Below are 19,099 nucleotides of genomic sequence, written 5' to 3'. Positions count from 1 at the left end.
ATTCATGTGTGTGAAGCGATTTAATATAGTGTGAATATTAAAACATTACATAAATATATTATTTTAGTGTTAAATATATTTATGAATGTACAAATAGAAATTTATGTATTTAATCAGAATTTTAAATATAAATCAACTCAAAGGGGCCACCCCTCCCCACCCTACCCTTTACGTAGCTTTCCTCATGTGTACTTTCACATCACCCCTTTGTAGTTTGGGAGCTTCAAGTGTAGCTTGTCTTTTGCCCCCTTCTTACTGTATTGGCAGACCTCTGCCATACTCCCTTCAGTAATTTTTTATGAGTACAGAAATAGCTTATGTAAGACTGACCATGGTGTTTGACACGCTGTAGTTTAGCCTCGTGGTTCAAAGCTTTTACTTGCCTGTCAGGATCCCTTCATTTTCTCCTCCTTCCATTGCTCTTTATGTTGTGACCCATTAAGTTCCTGAACATTCCTGGCCCTTAGTTGGCTGGCCTCTAAAGTAGTGTAATGACAGCCCTTGAAGGGTGGTTGTGAGCATTAAATAAATGTGAGGCATATAGAACACTTCTTATCATAGTCAGTACTTTTAGGTATTTGTTTAAAAAAAAATGTCACTGGGGAGTCTGGGTGGCTTAGTTTGTTAAACGTTCGACTCTTATAGCTCAGGTCATGATCTCATGGATCGAGAATTCTAGCCCCATATTGGGCTCCACGCTGATAGCGTGGAAGCCTACTTGGGATTCTCCCTCTCTCCTTTTGCCCCTTCCCCATCTCTCCCTCCCTCTCTTTCTCCCTCTGCCCCCCTCTCAAAAATCAGTAAAAAAAAAAAAAAAAAGAAAAGAAAAGAAAAAGTCACTTAGAAAACCAGTGTGTGCCAATGAGGAGCATAAATTGAATTTGTTGAAATCTCGAGTAACCCTTTGTTTTCTACTTCAGATCTATTGGGCTAAAAGCAAGGCCCAAGATTTAGTGTGGATGTATCTTTTTATTCTTCACTAAGGTCCTCTTTATTATCTTCGGTATTGTCCAAAATTTTGTTAAGGTAAATAGCATTTTGTTACAGTTTTATTTAGATAAATTAATAATGTTTTTGAGATGTATATGTACTTTGCAGAAGTATGTGTAGCCCCATCTTTCCACATTAGGTGATGATAGGGGTTTATTCTAAGCCTTCAAATCCATGGTGAAGGTGGCAATTTTTTTTTTTTTTTTTTTTTTGGCCGTTCTTATTTATATTGTTCTGTTTATATAATTCTATGGGAAAATACATTTTGTTCATAGAAGTACAATGAGAGTTACTTGCACTGCTGTGTTGTTTAAATTGTCCTTTTTTTGAACCAGTTTGCATGCCTAGCTCCACCTTTCCATGTTATTTAATGATGTGTTCTGAGCTTGAAATAAAAACTGAGAATGTAGCTGATGTGTAAGTTGCTGCTTCTTTATGATAGCTTTGTTGGTTTTATCTTTGGTAGTTGGTAGCCCATAAGCACTCTTTAAGTCTGCTCTCCTTGTTTCTACAGCCCATCATGTTCAGAGGTGAGGTCCGTCTGAATGTGGAAGAGAAGAAGACTCGAGCTGCCCGGGAAGGGGACCGTCGAGATAACCGCCTGCGGGGACCTGGAGGTCCTCGAGGTGGGCTGGGTGGTGGAATGAGAGGCCCGCCCCGTGGAGGCATGGTGCAGAAACCAGGATTTGGAGTGGGAAGGGGAATTGCCCCAAGGCAGTGAATTGCTCTTCGTTGATCTTCACGCAGCAGTACAAATCTTCTAGCTCCTGCAGAATGGTGAATTTCTTATACCAGCGTTTGGTATCCTGGAGTATGACCCTAGTCTATTATAAACTGCTTAAGTTTGTACAATTTTACTTTTTGTGTTAATGATGTGTGCTCCCTCTCCCTCCCTTCCCTCTCCTCACCTTTTAGTCCTTCACTTCCAATTTTGTGGAATGATATTTTAGGAAAAACAGATTTTTAAAGAAGAGAAAAAGACTGAATTTCCTTGCTTTACTTTTGCATATACAGACTGGATTTTTTTTAACAGCCGTTTCCCCAAAGGAATGTGTCTTACCTTATTACTGACATTTGGTATGTTTCATTCATTGGAATATTTCTTATTTTCTATGTGTTTCAAAAGCCTGTGAGAAACACAGGATTTGATAAACATTTTGAAGGCAGGAAAAATCTAAATTGTTTCTTCTTTGAGAGTCATGACTACCTTCTGGTGTGTAGAAATTGCCATTGGAAAAATTGACAGTTTGATTCTTGCTGGTATGGTTAAAAACTGAATAAAAGGTGTTAGTAGAGTTTTTTTTTTTCCTTTGGATATATGATCACAAAACAATTATAAACCTACTGTTTTTATCATTTAAATTTAAATTTGTGAGATAGGTTTTAAATGTCTAGGATGCAACTAATTTAGATTTATTTTGAAGTAGGGTTCTTTTATGTTTAATTTGTATTTAAAAAAAAAAACAAACCAAAAAAATGACAAAAAAAGAAACCCCAAAATCCGAAGAACACAAAACCCAGAGCAAAACTGTTGTGCCTTCTATTTATCTTTGATTCCAGCCTTGGCAATTGTTTAAAGAAAAATAAAAAAGAAAAAAAAGTCTAGATTTGTTTTACCAGGTGTAGAGTATGTTGGGAATTGAAGAATCCCTCTTTCACCTTGTATGTCTTCTGTTCATTTGTTTTATGCCTTATTCTTAAATTGAGTCTCAAACTGGAATGCCTTTGAGGACAGACATGCTTCTTTAGAGGTCCTTTGACCTAAATAGTCCAGCATTTGTATTTTATTTCGGTATCTATTCAGAATCCTAATCATAGCCCGTAAGAAGGAATATGACTTTAATATTGGACTTTGTGCTTGAGTGTCTGCCAGTTTTTTTCTTAAATCATAGGCATATGGTAAATTTTCTATTTTGTTATGGTTCTCTTTTATTGATGGGCATGCAGTGGGTGTTCCTTGGAAATGGCCAATTTTTATTAAAATATTTCTGGAAGAAAAATTAATCTGGCAATATAGACTAATATTCGTTTTACATAGTATGTTAATTTCTTGAGTGCTGGGTGTGAGGTGGGTGAAGATTTTGTGTACACATTTGTGAAGCAAGCCTTTTTGTGATAACTTGTCCTACTAATCTGAAGGGCAACGAGGTTGTCAAATTTAACTTATTTATTTTCTTAACAGTGTTCAATCCTTAGGACTGTTTGAGGACAGTATATGAGTAGGTATAGGAATGTTTGTTTTGTTGTTACTGGGAAACTCTAGGTTTGCTGAAGGGTGTAGTCTTAAAATGAAGTTTGATATTATCGGTCCTCAGTACCTCAAATATTTGAAAATTGGGAACATCTCCTTCACATAAAGAAAATTACATAACTGAGTCACATGACTGTTTTTTGGGTCAGTTTAAATAACTATTTGGTAACCACTTCATTTGGGCCAGGCCAGTGATAATTGGAAGACATTCAGCTTGTACTGTTGTAGCTTATATTAAGCCTGTGGTGGAAAGAAAAAAACTTAGCTGGAGATATTTTTGAAAAAAATTTTTAAGTTGTAGTAACTGTAAAGTCATAAATTATGGATAACCTAGAAATCCTTTTTCACAAATAAATGCTAAACCATACATTTCACAATAGGTGTTTTTCCTACTCCATGGTTTAAGGGCACTAACTGGATGCAGTGATTCTCAACTGGGGCTGTTAATACCTCCTAGAGGACATTTGGAAATGGGCGAGATTTGGGGGGGAGGGGAGAAGAGACACCACACACATCTGGCATTTAGTGGGTGGGACTGACAACGCTAAATGTTCCATAAAAATGAAGCAACCCCCCATTGAGATCATGGATATTCCTCACTCCCTATAATGCATGGAGGATGGAGGGTGGGGTGGATGAGGACAACTTGAAGACTCCTTCATTTGAAAACTAGCCTTAGATGAATTAAATGAATTATGAAACAGATCTTTTTCAGGAATTACATCTGCAGGTAATTAATAATCTCACTTTTCCTTTACCCATGTGTGGGTTTAAAGAAACATTTGGACAGGTAGTAATATGCTAGGTGCTTTTTGTGACTTGTTGCATAAGCTTAGGAAGAGAAGGGTTGCTTTAGTAATTTCAAGTCCTCAGAATTGGGATGATTGTGGCGTTTTAAGTAGCATTGGACTTTATGTATCAGATTTAGGATCGTGGTTAACACTATGAAGAATCCCAATATCATTGTTTACATTATTGCCAATAGAATAAGCACGATACCCTAGATACACATATATTCCCACAGGTAGAAAGTGAAACTAGGTTAGGGCAAGATTGTCTCTAGGCAAGCACCAACTCGTCACATTTAAGCTTTTCGGGTTTTAAAGTACTTTTCTCATCTGTAAGAATGCCCCAATGTACAGTTCTTTTCTATTGAGCTTTAAACCCTTTACCCATGAGTATTTTAGCTAAGTAAGATTAGTTTGGGTCAGCGAGTCTTAGTCTTGTAAGACCTTTTGAAAGCAAGCACATCTTGGGCCTTACAAAAGTACATTGTTTTCTTTTGCTCTTGTATTCCTGTGTTGTCAACTTTGTGAGCTTTTGCTGGGAGCAGTGAAATGGAGAGCCCAAAAATCATTGTTTGGCTTTGGATGGGTAGGTTACTTACCGCAGTATTAGTGGAACTGCACTTTAGTTTCAGATTAGAAAACTAATTTTCACAATTACCCTGTGGATTAGGTGCTATTTTTCCCAAAGTAATAGATGAAGAAGAAATCGCATAGAGCAGTTAAATGACTAGGCCTCTAAGTCATCCAAGTAGCAGGAAGCAGCTTGGCCTCCAAAACTGATGCTTTTTCTCTAGAACCCTAATGCCTACCTATTTTACATTTGAGTGACATATTAAATAAGACATGACCATAATAAGTTACCACAGTACAGAGACCTGAGTCTAAAACATTCAGAGAAAGGTTAGCATTACTCTTCTCCATTTCCTTTAACGTAAACAAGATAAGGAAACATTGATTTTGTAGAGCTACTTTGTTTTATAGACTGTGGTAACAGTAATCATCATTTGTTCTTGGGTTATTTTCTCACCTGAATTTTTGATACACGTAGTATAACCTTGAACCTACATGTGGAAGGTAACAGTAATTTTGTAATACCTTAATCCAGGTGGGTTTATAGCAGTTGTGTTTTGTGCTTGTAACTGCCATCCTCGGATACTTTTCTTCATCCTTTTATTTGAAAATCCTTGTAGAGTTTAATAATTTAGTGGGAAAACGTGGCACTTTATAGAAAGCAATTTGTTAGAATCTATATGGTTGCATTTGTCAAATCTACTGATCTAAAGATAACTTTATATTGAAGTTTTATTTTTGTGCTACTTAAGAGAAATCTCTGCAGGAACTGCGTACAGAGAAGACCTTTGGTTCAGTAGTTATGAACCTTTTAAAAAAAGCAACTTCAACTTTTCTTCGAATATGAGGTTTTAGTGAACTGCCTAATATGCCACGGATGGGCAGTGGACAGTTAGAGATAGTCTTCCACAAATGTTTTAGAAACCTTAATGTTTTTAGAGTTTTAGAAACTTAGCAACATTTTGCGTGGGAAGTTGCTGATCAAGTAATGGCCATGTGGCACTAGATAAGTAAGGATTTATGGTTTTAAGATAGTAATATGTTTTAGGATTTGTACTGTGATACTGAGGTTCTGGGGACCATAGGTGGGCTTATGAACTCTTATGAGACTATGTTAAAGGAGAAATGGTAGCACATGTGAGCTGAAACTTATTTACTTCTTAGTGGTTATGTAGCTATTTCAGGATAATGCTGAAATTCATGTGCTTTGCTAATGCTTTCATGAAACGGTCTCATAATGACCTGAATAAAAAGTAAGAAGTTGGTTAGCAGTGGTCTAAAAAAGTCCATAACCAGCTTTGGTTTGATTATACTTCTGTCTTGGCTTAGAATTAAAGTTGTTCACTTTTTGATTATATGACTTGTTTTGAAAACTTCGGACGGTCTCTGCTTCTCCAGTTTCCACTTGAACCCGGTAGCTTTTCTTAGCTCTCTACGAGAGGAAAATAGTATTGGAAATCAATTTCACGGTTACTTCCATAGACCACGTGACCTGGCCAGTTACAGAAATCCATATGAGTACCTTGGAATGTGGCCAGTGTCACAGATTCATAAGGGACTTGCAGTCATCCAGTGTGTCTTTGTCTTTTAAAAAAGCAAATGTTTACCAAAAATTCACTATTGAATTACTTTAACGAGTATTTACTTTTTAGAAACCTGCTTATGGGAAGTTTGCATACATTTCTGGTCGTAAGTTAGAGATGATTATATCTTGTTTAATCTGGATATAAACATTTTCAACTATATGATGTAATTAACTACTTTGGTTACTGATTTTCTCCCCAAGCTTTGATGTCACCTGTTTGAGTTTGGATTTGGTTTAAATTCTTAAATAGTTTTAGGAAATTTTTATGATATCTTATCCCTGATTTTTCCCTTTTAAATGAAGTCGTTATACCAAAAAGCTGGCATACGGAAGTAGCGGAGAACAACAGGTCTTCCTTTCTCTAAAGATTCAGTGTATGCTTAAGTAGATCATGTAGAACACATCATGTTGAAAATAAATTCATGTAGTTAGATGTTAGATTATGAAGAATGGGTGGAGGTAGAAGTTAGCTGGTGGGATAAGGATCATTGTGATTTGTACGAAAAAATCATAATTTTAAGTGAGACACATCAGAATATTTAAAGTGTTTCTTCCCATTCTGATTATTGCCATAAGAGACAGGAGAGACTCCTAGAATTCTCTGAATCATAGAATGTTAGTGCTGGAAAGGACTAAAGTTTGTACAACCTCTTCATTTTTCAAAAGCTAAATGGCTCAGAGAATAGATTATCAGCGCAGAGTCCTACATTGGCTTGTAGAAGTAACATGGATCACCTTGAGGGTCACCACTCTGCCCTAGGTTCACTGAAGGAAGCCAGAGCTGTTAAAGGTCAGGATGTGGGGAGAAAAGGGAAGGAGCCACATTTTATATGCATACTTGGTTGCTTCTGTAGCTCAGTTTTCATACCCACTTTTTCTCAGTTTTCTTCGAACTGTCTTAATGCCCAGTTCTACCAGGGCCTGTTGTCTAAGGACATTATTACCTTGTGCTCCCCTCAGGGATGGGTTTACTACTAGCTGTCAGAAAGCTATTGGGTATCCTAATGTTAATAGCTGAAACTCAGCTGTAATTTTCTCCTGAATCCTTCGGCAGTTTGCGTTCTGTACATTGTGGTGCTTTTCCCCACCTTGTATTGTTATAACTGTAAGCTCCTAAGGGGCAGCAATTTGGTCTTAGGCATGTACCCTGTTCAGTGCCTGGCAACGCCACGTACCTGTCAGGGTCCTAATCTTCCTTTGCGGTGATTTCTCCCATTCTTCATGGAGGTGATGCGCCAGCCGTGCTAAACTACTTACGGTTTTTCTAATAAGCCTGGCATTGCTGATTTTTGTGGCTTCAAGTGCCTTCTTTCTTCCCTGAAGATAGATTTGTATCCACATCCCCCTGTCCCCAAAGCTCTTGCCATCGAAATTGCTTTTTTCAAAACCCAGTTCAAGACCATTTTCCTTTTCCCTAAGAGAAAAGACTTGCAACAGGAGTGAGGAACCCCTTTTTGGTGGTCTGGTTTGGCCAGAATTTGAAGTGGGGAGCAAATTCATTCTCATCTCCTTCCCTCCTACGTTGTCCTTCCTGTGTGAGATTCTGTCCCAACCTTCATTTTTAAAAATGTGTGTTCATAGAGCACTTTTAACTTTTCTCCTCGCTCATATAACTTCCCCTTCAACCTACAATTAGAATGACCTGTATGAGTTTTACTACCATCAGCTCCTCCTTTACTAGACCATAAGCTCCTCGAGGACAAGGACTGGTTCATTATCCCTGTATTTCACCAGAAGGTACAGTGACCTCCATGAAAAGAGTCCTTAAAAGAGGACTCATTGAGTTGAATAAATTAATGTATTTGTTGTTTTTTATTCTCACAAGTAAGGACATGCCTAGAGATAGGACTTAAATCTTTAGGCACTATCACAATTCATAGTGGAGGGGATTGTTGGGAAATTTTGAGGGGTGGGCACAGGAGGGAGGAAGTCACTGGGGACACTCAGAGGTACTTCCATCCTTGGTCTGGGTGATTAGCCATTTCTTTCTGATTGTGCCCAGTATATCCCAGACACTTTGTTCCTGTGCAGAAGAATTTTATGTGCCAACTTTCATTTCTTTTCCCAGACCTAGTCCATTGTTCTCTCTGTGTCCTCACCCATGCCAAAAGTCTAAGTCCTCTGCCTTTTTTTCTTATTCTAGCTAAGTCCTGTCAGTGCTACCTCAAGGCTTTCACACCTCTTTCCTCCCCACTTAGATGATTTCAGTGGCCTCTCAGCTTCCTTTACCTGTTCTTACCCCCAGCCTACCTTATACACAATATTAGATTCATCTTACTGAAACGTAGCTCTGACCATGTATCCCGTGGATGTGTTCTGTCTCCCCTACTAGACTGTAAGCTCCTTACGGGCAGGGTCTGTGTTGGAGTCATCTTTGTATCTCCCGTAGTACCTATCAATAAATGTTTCTTGAATGAACAACACACAGCCTTGTCTTAGTGAAATGGTGTTTTCTAGACTATATGTAGGTTCCTCTCTGGGATAATCACAGTACTTCAAAAGTTTTTTCACAGATAAAGTTGGTTAAATAGTGACAACTATGAGTTGACCACAGAGAAAATTTCAGAAAACTTTAATTTTTTTCCATTGGAATCAGCGTGGATATGTGTATATGGATGGTTCAATAAATATATTTTTATATACATGTATCACAGAAATTTTACATTACATCTTCAAACTGCAGAAATAGATTTTTTATAAGCCAAAAAATAACTGCCATAACTTTTATGATTCCATGCAAAAAAGGGCGAAGAGTAAGGGGCAAAAGGGAATTGGTTGTTTCAGGTTAAGAGTCCAGTAAGAAGTAAAAATGTTACATTAAGGAAGCGATTGCTTAACACGCTGCTTAAGGTGGTAGCCAGACAAATCCTTAACTGCAGCATTAAGGCCATACCAAGTTTATACATATATACAAAGAAATTTCCATATAAAAGACATACTATCACATTTTCTTCTGGGAAAGGATGAGGAGCTTTGTGAGTAATTCTGACCCAATTTTCCAGGCCAATTAATTGTTTAAGATGCCCCCAGGCTCCTGAAATCTCTTCTACTTTGGCTGTCAGTTGCTTTTATGTGGGCTTGTGACTTTTGTAGTCTTACGTGGAAGTATGAATCATCTTGAACCTCTTCCATTATGGGTGATGAAGCACTTTGTAGCTTAACTAACTCACACTGCCCAGCCCAGCATATTGTACATCTCCCAAAAGTATTGGAATCACAGAATTGTAAATTGTAGTCGTCTTACCTGTATCAGACTCCACAGCCAGTGTTGGCATTGTGACCTGAAGAAATACACGGTGCCTGTCTGTTCTTTGGGGTTAAAATAACTTTGAGTAGTTAAAGTGTAATGAACCAAATTGTGAGGTGTCAAGGTAACATACCCTGGACCTGTTGCAAGTTAACGCTTTTATCCCCTGTATGTCGTGACATCCTTAAGTCAGTAGCTACCTTTTTGAAAAAAAAAAAGAAATGCAAAATCACTTGCAGAAGAATAACATGGGGTTTGCTCTTCTGTCTAAACATCAAATCAGGCAACTTTTAAGACAAAGGGTACATCTGTTGTGCAAATATCTTAAGTGCGTGAAATGGGGAAAATATAAGGGCAAGTCCTTTGGAGATGACTTCCAGTTAGGCAGAAGTCCTTTGCTTTGGCAAGGTTGGGGTGAGACTCTCGAGAGTGCGCACTCTGGTTCTGTTGGCAGAAACTGGCCCACCTTGGTGGATGAATCTTGAGTTAAAGTTACTAAGTCTAAGATAAATTATGTCAATAAAATATACTTTTCCCCAGTGACTGAGCCTTTATTTGATAATAAGTCCCGTGGAATGTTTTCAATCAATCTAATACTGCTTTTTCGTTAATGTTGATGTAGCTGTGAATTGAAAATCCCTAGTGGTCCTGTTTGTCCCCGTTTCTCTGTAGACCATTTTCCAACTATGGCTCCAGCATGTTTACAACAATTATGGCTGCAAGGTAATTGGGTCTCCTCCCATGGGTTCCCTGGGCCAGTCGAGTTTGAGGTGTCTGGAAATGGCTTGTCTTGGGAGAAGACCAAAGAATTGTGATTTGGAAGCACTGGAGTATGTTTGCACACTTAGAAAGTAAGCCCTCACTGTCCTTCCCAGTCATGCCTCAACCGCTCCTGACTGAAAATGCTAGCAATTTCCAACTGATACTTTGCATCAGTTCTAGACAAAGTGATTTTAGCCAACTGGTCAGTTATGATGCCGACCTACACACTGAGACATGGACATCCTTTGTCACTCTTACCTAGAGGGCTGAAAAGTATTAAGCGTCTTGGTCACTTTGTGGTTCATTTTGTGCATTTCAGGTCTAATTACAGCAGTTGAAGACCTGTATCGTGTCCAGTTTTTAAAACTTACTTGGAGGCTGCTGAGGTACCTGGTGTATTTGTCTTGAAAGTAGAACTTGGCTGTTTAGCTTTTTTTTTTTTCCTTCAGGTAGGCATTTTATCTGCATTCAATAGACTAATTAAGCAAGATGCACCCATTGGGGTTTAATTCACTCATCTCACTTTACCATTAGTGCTGAAAATAATGGATTAAGTATTGGAAGGTTGAACCGTGAAAGTATGAAATAATATGAATTTTAAATGTTCTGAGATTAATTGTGGGAACATCAATGTTTCAGCTTTTTACATAGCATTCAGGCATGTTGAGCATGGTACACTTTTAAATGAGGTAGAAATACACCTAATGTGGAAAAAATTGAGTTTAGCAAACTACTTACTTGATAGTAATACTTTTGAAGACTTAGAGGGTAGTCTTTGATTTACTAGGGTAGGTTATACTAATCTATTTGCCCACAATATTTTTTCTAATGAATTTGCCTAAGAAAAATTGTTCTGAAAAAAAAAAAAATCCCACAAACTATTCTTTTTACATACTTCCAGTAGCAATGACTTGATTAAAAACCAGTTACTTTTTTTTTTTTCTTTCTGTTCATATTTGGCTTTCCCCCACCTCTATACCCTTTTTTCTTTATGGACATGATCTCATGGTTTGAACAGAGAAGTGCTCTCCAGGTTAGAAGTCATTTCAGGTGCAGCTGAGAATAAAAAGGATACGCTAGACTATATTTTCCTTCTAGGTCAGCTCTGTTTAATATTTCAGACCAACATAAAGGTTATGATATTTGGACCACAAGCACTCCTTTAGAAATACCTGCACTGGATTAAGTAACTTTTTCAGAATCGCTGTAGAATAGTGAGCTCACTGTAGAACCATGACTTTACTATACCTTTGTTATCCCCCTTCTAGTGCCTACCCAGCACAACTAAATGCTTAATACTTGTTGGGTTGAATTGATGCCCTTGAAGATGTGAATTTCCAGTGGGTACAATAACTGCTTCTGAGATGGAGGAAAAGGTAAGTTCTCCCGAAATAAGTACAGGAAAATCTGACTTAGGCTGGAAATGTCAGCTAATGGAAAGGAGACAGAACCAGCTGTTCTGCCCATGAAGGAATGAATACCTTATTGATTGGTCTTTGAGAATTGCCATACTCAAGAGTCCTGATCCCTTATTCTATATTTAAGGTGGTTACGATATACTCCAAATCATCTTTCCAAACATGTCTCCATTCATTACACTTCAGCCAAACAGATAATCGCTATACCTCGTATATGCCCCTTGGTTTTTACCTCCATATTTTTACTCATGTTGTTCCTTTTGCTGGAAGACTCTCCCCATCCGTCAAAGCCTCATCTCTAAGGTACCACTGTTCAAATGGCCTGTAAGCCTGGAAACATGTTATGGTTTATTCTCTGCCTGCTCTGCGGCGCCCTCCTTTCTCCATTAACATATTTTCTGCATTCCACATCAGTGATTATTTTGGCACTTGTAGCATCCCCTCCTATATTGTAAGAAAAGGGGCCGTATTTCCTTCTGATGCCCTGCTTTCAAGGTACACTGCCCTTGCCATAATAGATTTAATAAACAGGTGGATGGATGACAGGCAAATGCAAGGGAGGTTAAAAACAAAGCTGATAGAAAAGTGAAAGAGCGTACATTTTCTAGTCCTGACTGACAATTTTTGAGACCCGTTCCCTGACCTTCCATGTGTAACTCAAACTTTGAAAGGCTGAACTGCTTCCTCCAGGCTGGGACATTGCAAAAAATCATCTAAAGGCAAGTCTGTTGCAGTTGACCTGGACACCCGCTGAATCTGACTTGATGTCACTAGGGTCCATTCAAAATGTTCCTATCCTCACCAGCATTCGGAGCTGCACAGAGGGAGCTGTCCTAGTCCACAGAGCACTAAGACATTCCTGGCATCACTCCCCTATAGCTCATGGTTCTGTTATGCCAAAGCCCAAGCTTCTGGATACAACTGAAGAGATGTGGATGATGCAAGTGCAACCTAGGAAATGTAGTAAGCAGAGGCCTTGTCCCATGAACTGGTCTGGCTAATTCCTACACATCACCCAGGGGATTCTTAAGTCAGGAACAAAAGGACTTGGAGACAAGCTGCAGCTTCTCTAAGAGTACTTTTTGTGTGTGTGGGGGGGGGGGGGGAGGGTAGGGGGGTGGGGGGCAGGGTATGTTCATACATTTCCCTGTAATTCCATTGTCACACTTTATTTCCAGAGCCTGGATGGGGGTAAAGGACCATTAGGAGGCCCTCCTTTACTGGGACGTTGGTCAGCCTGCCATTTTTAATACATTTGTTGCAATGGTATCTCATATGGAGAGATGCTCCCACTTTACCTGAATACCTGCCTGGAGGAAATGGTTACCTGTGTTAACCCTTTGAAAGGTGGATGAGACCGCAATTACATAAATCCAGATAGTAAACTGCTGTGGAAAATATTCTTTTGCTTTAGAGTCTGAGCTCAAATGTTCTGTTCTCCAGGAGACCTTGGATTGTCCCTGTGAGGTACCATTTCTCTGAATTCTGTCTCTGCCTCCTCCGTCACCATATCATCCTTTGAAAATTATGTATTCATATCCATATCACATCTCACTGCTCTGAATTGTAAGTTCTGTAGTTAGGGATGGTGTTTACCTTTCGTTCCTATGCCTTGGCAATGTTTGTAGTAGGCTCTTAGTTGAGTGAATATTTTAGAGGGATTCTAGACTTAGGAAAGACTTCCAGAATAAGTCTAGTCCTTAACTCTTGATGCTGGCCAAATCCAGGCCATTCCAGCACACAAGTGGTCTCTCATGCAGGACTACAAACGAGGGTGTTTTCACTCTCTTCCAAATGTCATATATTCCCACCCTGCCTTGTTGCTTACTCATTTTATTCTATTCCACAATGCTATACCCAGAAAATGGTACCATATCAAGTCTAAATCCCTCATATGCCCCAAACTGGATTGATTAGTAGACTCTCAACCTCTTAAGGTGGGCTGATAGATTTATATTGTTTCTACCCAAGTTCTGAAAAGAAGGTGGCCAAGGATTGTCTGCTTGGTTCTTAATCAAGATGTTTGATTTCTAGCCTAGTAAAGGTAGTATTCCTTGGCATTCAACACATTACAGGAGCTTAAATTTTTGTGTAGTAGAATGTTACCAAAGTAAAAGGGTCCATACTTTTTTAGCAGCAGTTATAAGATTCATTTAAGTTAAAATGAACTAATAAACACCTGTATACTTTTTTTTTTTAATGACAAAGTAAGTTACCACATCAATGTCTTGATTTTATATTCAATAATTTGGGAAGATAGAGTGTTTTATGGGGAGGGGGGTGGGGACTAAGGTCATCAATAAGGCCAAATAATTTCTTGAAGGTCAAAAACAGGTAAGTGGAAGAGGTAAACACATCATGCCTGTTTCCAAAACTTAGCTTCCTGTTGTCTATAGAATCAGGTCCAAACTTTGGCAAGACTTTGACTTGGGCTAATATGGTAAACTTTCCAAGCCTCGGTTTCCTCATGTACAAATTGAGAAGATCAGGGCCATTGTTGAAACTAGATCATGTAATTTAAAGAGACTGACCTAGAGTAGGTGCTCAGTAGCAGTATTGGGATTTGTAGGGTTCATTCACAATCTTACTAGTTTACATGAGTGACAGCTATTTGCAGAGCTATGGTGTGCTTTCTATTTAGGTAATATTCAAATGATACTTGGGCAAAAGGGATGCAGATTCTTGATAAGTGAGATCAGCACTAGAGTGTAGGTCCCTTCAGTGGGTGTATAAGCTAGAGGAAGCACAGAGGGGCCAGTCCAGAAGGGTCATAGGCTGCTCTGTTAGGGCAGGTGGATTTGGCCTTTTGGGAGCCAGCTTCAATTCTAAAAGAAAGCTCTTGGCTGCCCTCTTCTGGCAAAAAGAGGAAGAAATAGGAATTTGGGAGAGACGGAGATAGTGACAGTGCTTTACATTGTTTACAGTGGGGGTGGAGTTAATAATGTGTACTATCTCATTTTATCTAGAAGATGGACGTGTGAGGGGGGCATTATTGTCTCCAAATACATAAAGGAGCTGAGGGGCAGAGAGATAATGGTCTTGCTCAAGATCAGGTGCCTGTGGTAGTTGCGTCTCAGCCTTCTTGGAAGCGAGTACCCTTTCCCCTGCACCAGAAAACCACAAATGGGTATAGAGAGGAAAACTGAGAGGGTAAGATGAAGAGTGGGAAATTCAGTACTCCTGTTGTACAGATAGGAAAACTGAGGGTCGGAGGGGAAAACATGTAAGAATTTTATAGGGACTATATATTAACCACCTAGACTATACAATTACCATTTCCCTGTATTTGTGCTATCACACTTCCATTTTAGAGGTCTTTTAAAATCCCTTATTTGAGTCTTTCAGGGGCAAAGAAGTGGCTTTATGGTGATGGGGGCCAAGTGTAGGAAGTGATTGGGTTACCATATGGTTTCTATTTTATTATGGGAAATCTAAAATTATCTTTTTTAAAAAGCCTGTTAACTCTTAACCTTGGGAACAAGGAAAACGTTTCAGTCTGCAATATTCCCATTAATTCCAGGGCCAGATGAAGACAGAATAGAGATCATTTGTTATAATGTCAACCTATTAACGTTTCGAAGCGATTCCACTGATAGAAAGCATAAATATGTCCTTGGTGGGAAAGATAGGGGCAGTGTTTTCTGATTATAAGCAGTGTTTGTTGGAGCTATGGGAGTGTGGAAGCAATTTCAGAAACATCATTGCCAGGGTGAGGTTTTGTTTGGCGGCGGGGGTGGGGCGCAGGGGGATGTGCAGTGAGCTTGCCCAACTTCAGCCACACCTGCTGTAATATTTTTTCTTTTTTGTTAGGGTAGCCTAGCTAATGGTATGAATTTAGATGAATGTCTCTAGTGGCCTGGAACAATCCCACTTTTTTCTGCCTGTAACTGCGGCTAGCATAATGTACAAATGGGAAAATATTCTTAAATCTTGCTGGAAGTTTCTTGTTATGATTAAATTGTGTGTGCAGGGAACAGGCTGAGAGGGGACTTGGAGTCATTGCAGTATTTCCCTTGGGGTATTTCACGAGTTCTGCTCTGATTGTGTTTCTCTTTGATTCTTCCAGAGGCTCTGGCGGACAGAGCTCACCTGCCATGGGAAATGGGTTACAGTCTTCATAGGACACACATGCTAAAATACCAGAGTAGAATGTTGTCCTGGCATTTGATGGGATTCTCCGGTGAGAAGCCAGTCTTAGAGGCAAGTCCATCAGTGCCGTGAAATACCTTCACTTTCGTGGCAAACAACAACAACCACCACAACGAGCCACCAAAAAACTAAGATTGCAACCTCCTTGAGGGCCAAGACTCTCCTCTTAACCTCTCCCCACCTGTCCACCAAAAGGCCTGGGATGGGATTCCAAGCCTGACCGAAAAGGGGGGAATAATGAAATCTTCTCTAACACATGGTATACCCTTTCTTCTTTTCTTTAACCCATGAAAGTATCCAGGGTTTGCCTTTGAGCAATCTCCTTCAACTCCCTCTTTTTACAGGGTAGTGAGCAGGCCTAGAAAGATGAAGTAGCTTACCTGCAGTTTCCATGGTGAGCCTGAGGTGATGCCAGAACAAGGACCCACTTCCTACCGGCCTCTGTCCGCCTCAGAAGGCAGGTGTGTTTAAAGAGGGTACAGGGTTTCTGAAGTTGCTTAAGAAAACAGTGGAATCTGAAGAAAGGCAAGCCAGACACAAGGCAACGCAGGGAAGCGTGGAGCAGGGGAAGTGTGGGAATGGGAGACCCACTGTGTTTGCATCCATGTGCATCCAGCAAATGTCTTTCCTCCCCACATTAGTTACCTGGTGCTGCTCTGTAGCCGGTTAATGGCCTTATGTAGAACATAATTTTCATCACTGGGTATATTTTTGGCTCGCCATTCTCTAGACTCTGACTTCTCGACCCAATGTTCCAATGGAAATTTTCCAGAGCAGTGAAATTTCAAAACGCACAGGGAAGAGGAAGAATAGAAATCGCAGCCTTAAAACAAATGAGACAGGAGCTGCTACGTCCATTCTAGTCCTCCCCACCCCCACCCCCTCAGAAATAAACCAGCATCTTCTAGAAGAGTTTGGTTTCACCAAATGAGAGGCACAGATGATGAAGCAGAGGAGATGCTGACAGGGAGGCTGTGGGAGGAGGCAGAGAGAGAGTGCGAGAGGGAGAAGTAATGGTCTGGATGCTAACTGAAGAAGCCTTAATGATCCTAGAAATTATTGGGCAATAATATCTACTTCGGAACTCATTTTGCTTTTCTAAAGAATGATAAAGCACCTTAATTATTGCTTTAAATAACCACACAGCTCCATCAGAACAGCATGTAATAGCACCCACGTATGAACAAACCTGTCTTCTGCCATTGCTGTCTTTACAGCTTGAGAAATCCCAAAGGAAGCAACGGGATAATAATTTGGTAGTGGCATCATCTAGTCTGGGCCCCCAAGACTCTAGATTACTTAGGTGGGGACGGCAGCATTTCAGGATTTTTCCAAGTTCTTTATTTGAATTTCAACCTATCTAACGATATTCCTTATTCATTGGGATTTCAGGATACTGTGAAACCAAAGCCTTTCCAACGTGTACTGTTCCTTACACAGATACAAGTCGTTGGGCAAGCCAGCTCAAACAAAACAAAGCACGTTTCTTTTAATCCTTCCTTTGGTCAGCGTGAGCTCCTATTTCTGGCTTTGTAGAGCTACAGGAAAACAGAAGGGTTCTCAATTCAAATTTCTGAAGCTGGTTTCTCAGAGAAAGGGCTTAGTGGAGGAAAAAAAGATAAATTATATTTTAAGAACATGGTTTCTACTTGCTTGTTTGTAGTAAGCTTGTTTTGGTGTCATCGGTTCCTGAATTAAGGATGCTTTATCTTGGAGGGTAGAGGGCCATTCAGCCTTCCTCAGCAGATCTTACCAGCCCCTCAATGCAAGCTTTCTAGTCAATCTGGGAAACCTAGCCTGTAGAGAAAACCCCATCTTGCCCACCTCTTCAGAGTTGGGGCAGAGGGCAGGCAGAATGTGCAGAAGGTGCTTGTTTTTGAATAAACCCGATAGCTTCCAGAGTGGTATTCATTGTCCCCGGGCCGGGATTCCAGCCAGAATGGGGACAAGTAGACCTCAGCTCTCGACCCCAGTCCTCCAGCTGACACAAATGGTACCACCACCAAGCCCTTTGCCTACGAGCTTCTTCTACTGAGGAGGCAGTTGCCGCAGACAGAAGGATGGCTCCCTTCAATTTCAGTGTGTTGCAATTAACTAAGGAATGTAATTTTCACAAAAGACTGATTTATCAGTGATGGTAACAGCTTAGCTGGGACCCTAATCTGCTCTGCAATCTAATATCATGGAGGCCCACAAAACAAAATCTCTTTTTAATGATGCCCATAAAAATGTGTACTTTGAAGGAAAGTAACCAACTCCTGTCATATTCATTTGTTTTCTCCCTAGTATGAAAACATAGTCTATGAAAAATATTGATAGGCTTCTTAGAGGGATACATTTCTTATTTATTGACAGTTTAGAAGAAGAAATAATCTGGATTAAATGACTGTCTTTTATCTCTCTCTCTCTCCCTCTCCCTCTCCCTCTCCCTCTCCCTCTCCCTCTCCCTCTCTCTCTCCCCCCCCTCTCTCTCACACACACACACACACACACACACACACCCTACCACATCTTTATATTCACTCCTGTCCTTGGGTTACTCTCTATAGCCTTAGCCCAGCACGGACTCTTGAAAGTTTGAAAAGACCAGAGGTTGGCAGAGATGAGCCATTTCTTTTGGCTGCTCTTGAAACTAATCAAGGTAAGTTGTAGACTAAGGTGAGAAGTTATTGGCATTATCTGTCTGCTTAATTGATATTTCTCAAATTGGATTCCTAGGAATAGCTGCAGTTTTGGAGGTGCGGGAAATCACCATCCGCTCTATGCCCTGTCTAGTTCTACCTCCATGCATAAATACTGGTCTAACCATGTAGAGGTTGGAAGACCAGTAAGCCACCCATTATACCTTAGTCAGTTTTCCCCCTACCATAGCATTTGGTGTATGTAGTCCCAAGGTATGATATCCTCTGTGTACAGACTGAAGAGGAAATTGAGAAAGTATTGTCCTATTTCTTGGAGCCACCTACAAAACATTTTTGGCCTGAATTATCTAGTTTGATTTTTTTTAAATGATAAAATCCATGTAGTTTATTGCTAAATCCTCACTACATTATACATTAATGACAATGCCTTCTCTTTGAGCATGCTCCATTCTAATTCATGACGGTATTTTTGACTTTACAGTGATGGATGTTCTTTTCCCGCCACTGCTCATCTTTGATAAAGTGGAGCGAAAGGAAAAACGATTCCACAAATTTCCCAAAGAAGAAAGGCCATGAGGATTGTGTGGATCCATGTATGTGTGGATCTATCTAGATCTATCGAGAGGGTTCGGAAACAAAAGCGGCATTAAGCCTTTCGTTATGTAAACCTCCCATAGATCGGTTCAAGCACACAGAA

At 39.9% G+C, this 19,099-nt stretch overlaps 1 protein-coding gene across 2 annotated transcripts in view; it reads left to right on the top strand.

Moving 5' to 3' along the window:
* Window positions 1-8,607, top strand: part of G3BP1 (G3BP stress granule assembly factor 1) — a 36,590-nt gene extending 27,983 nt beyond the window's left edge. For both annotated transcript variants that reach the window (XM_042948628.1, XM_042948637.1), the window contains exon 12: window positions 1,505-8,607. In XM_042948628.1, coding sequence (XP_042804562.1) covers window positions 1,505-1,711 — 207 coding nt within the window. In that variant the 3' untranslated portion in view covers window positions 1,712-8,607. The remainder of the gene's footprint in view (window positions 1-1,504) is intronic.
* Window positions 8,608-19,099: the final 10,492 nt, after the last annotated feature.

The sequence above is a fragment of the Panthera leo genome, chromosome A1, assembly GCF_018350215.1.
Source record: "Panthera leo isolate Ple1 chromosome A1, P.leo_Ple1_pat1.1, whole genome shotgun sequence".
Lineage (NCBI taxonomy): Eukaryota > Metazoa > Chordata > Mammalia > Carnivora > Felidae > Panthera > Panthera leo.
The sequence above is the reverse complement of the archived record's forward strand: the minus strand, read 5'-3'. Positions and strand labels throughout refer to the sequence as shown.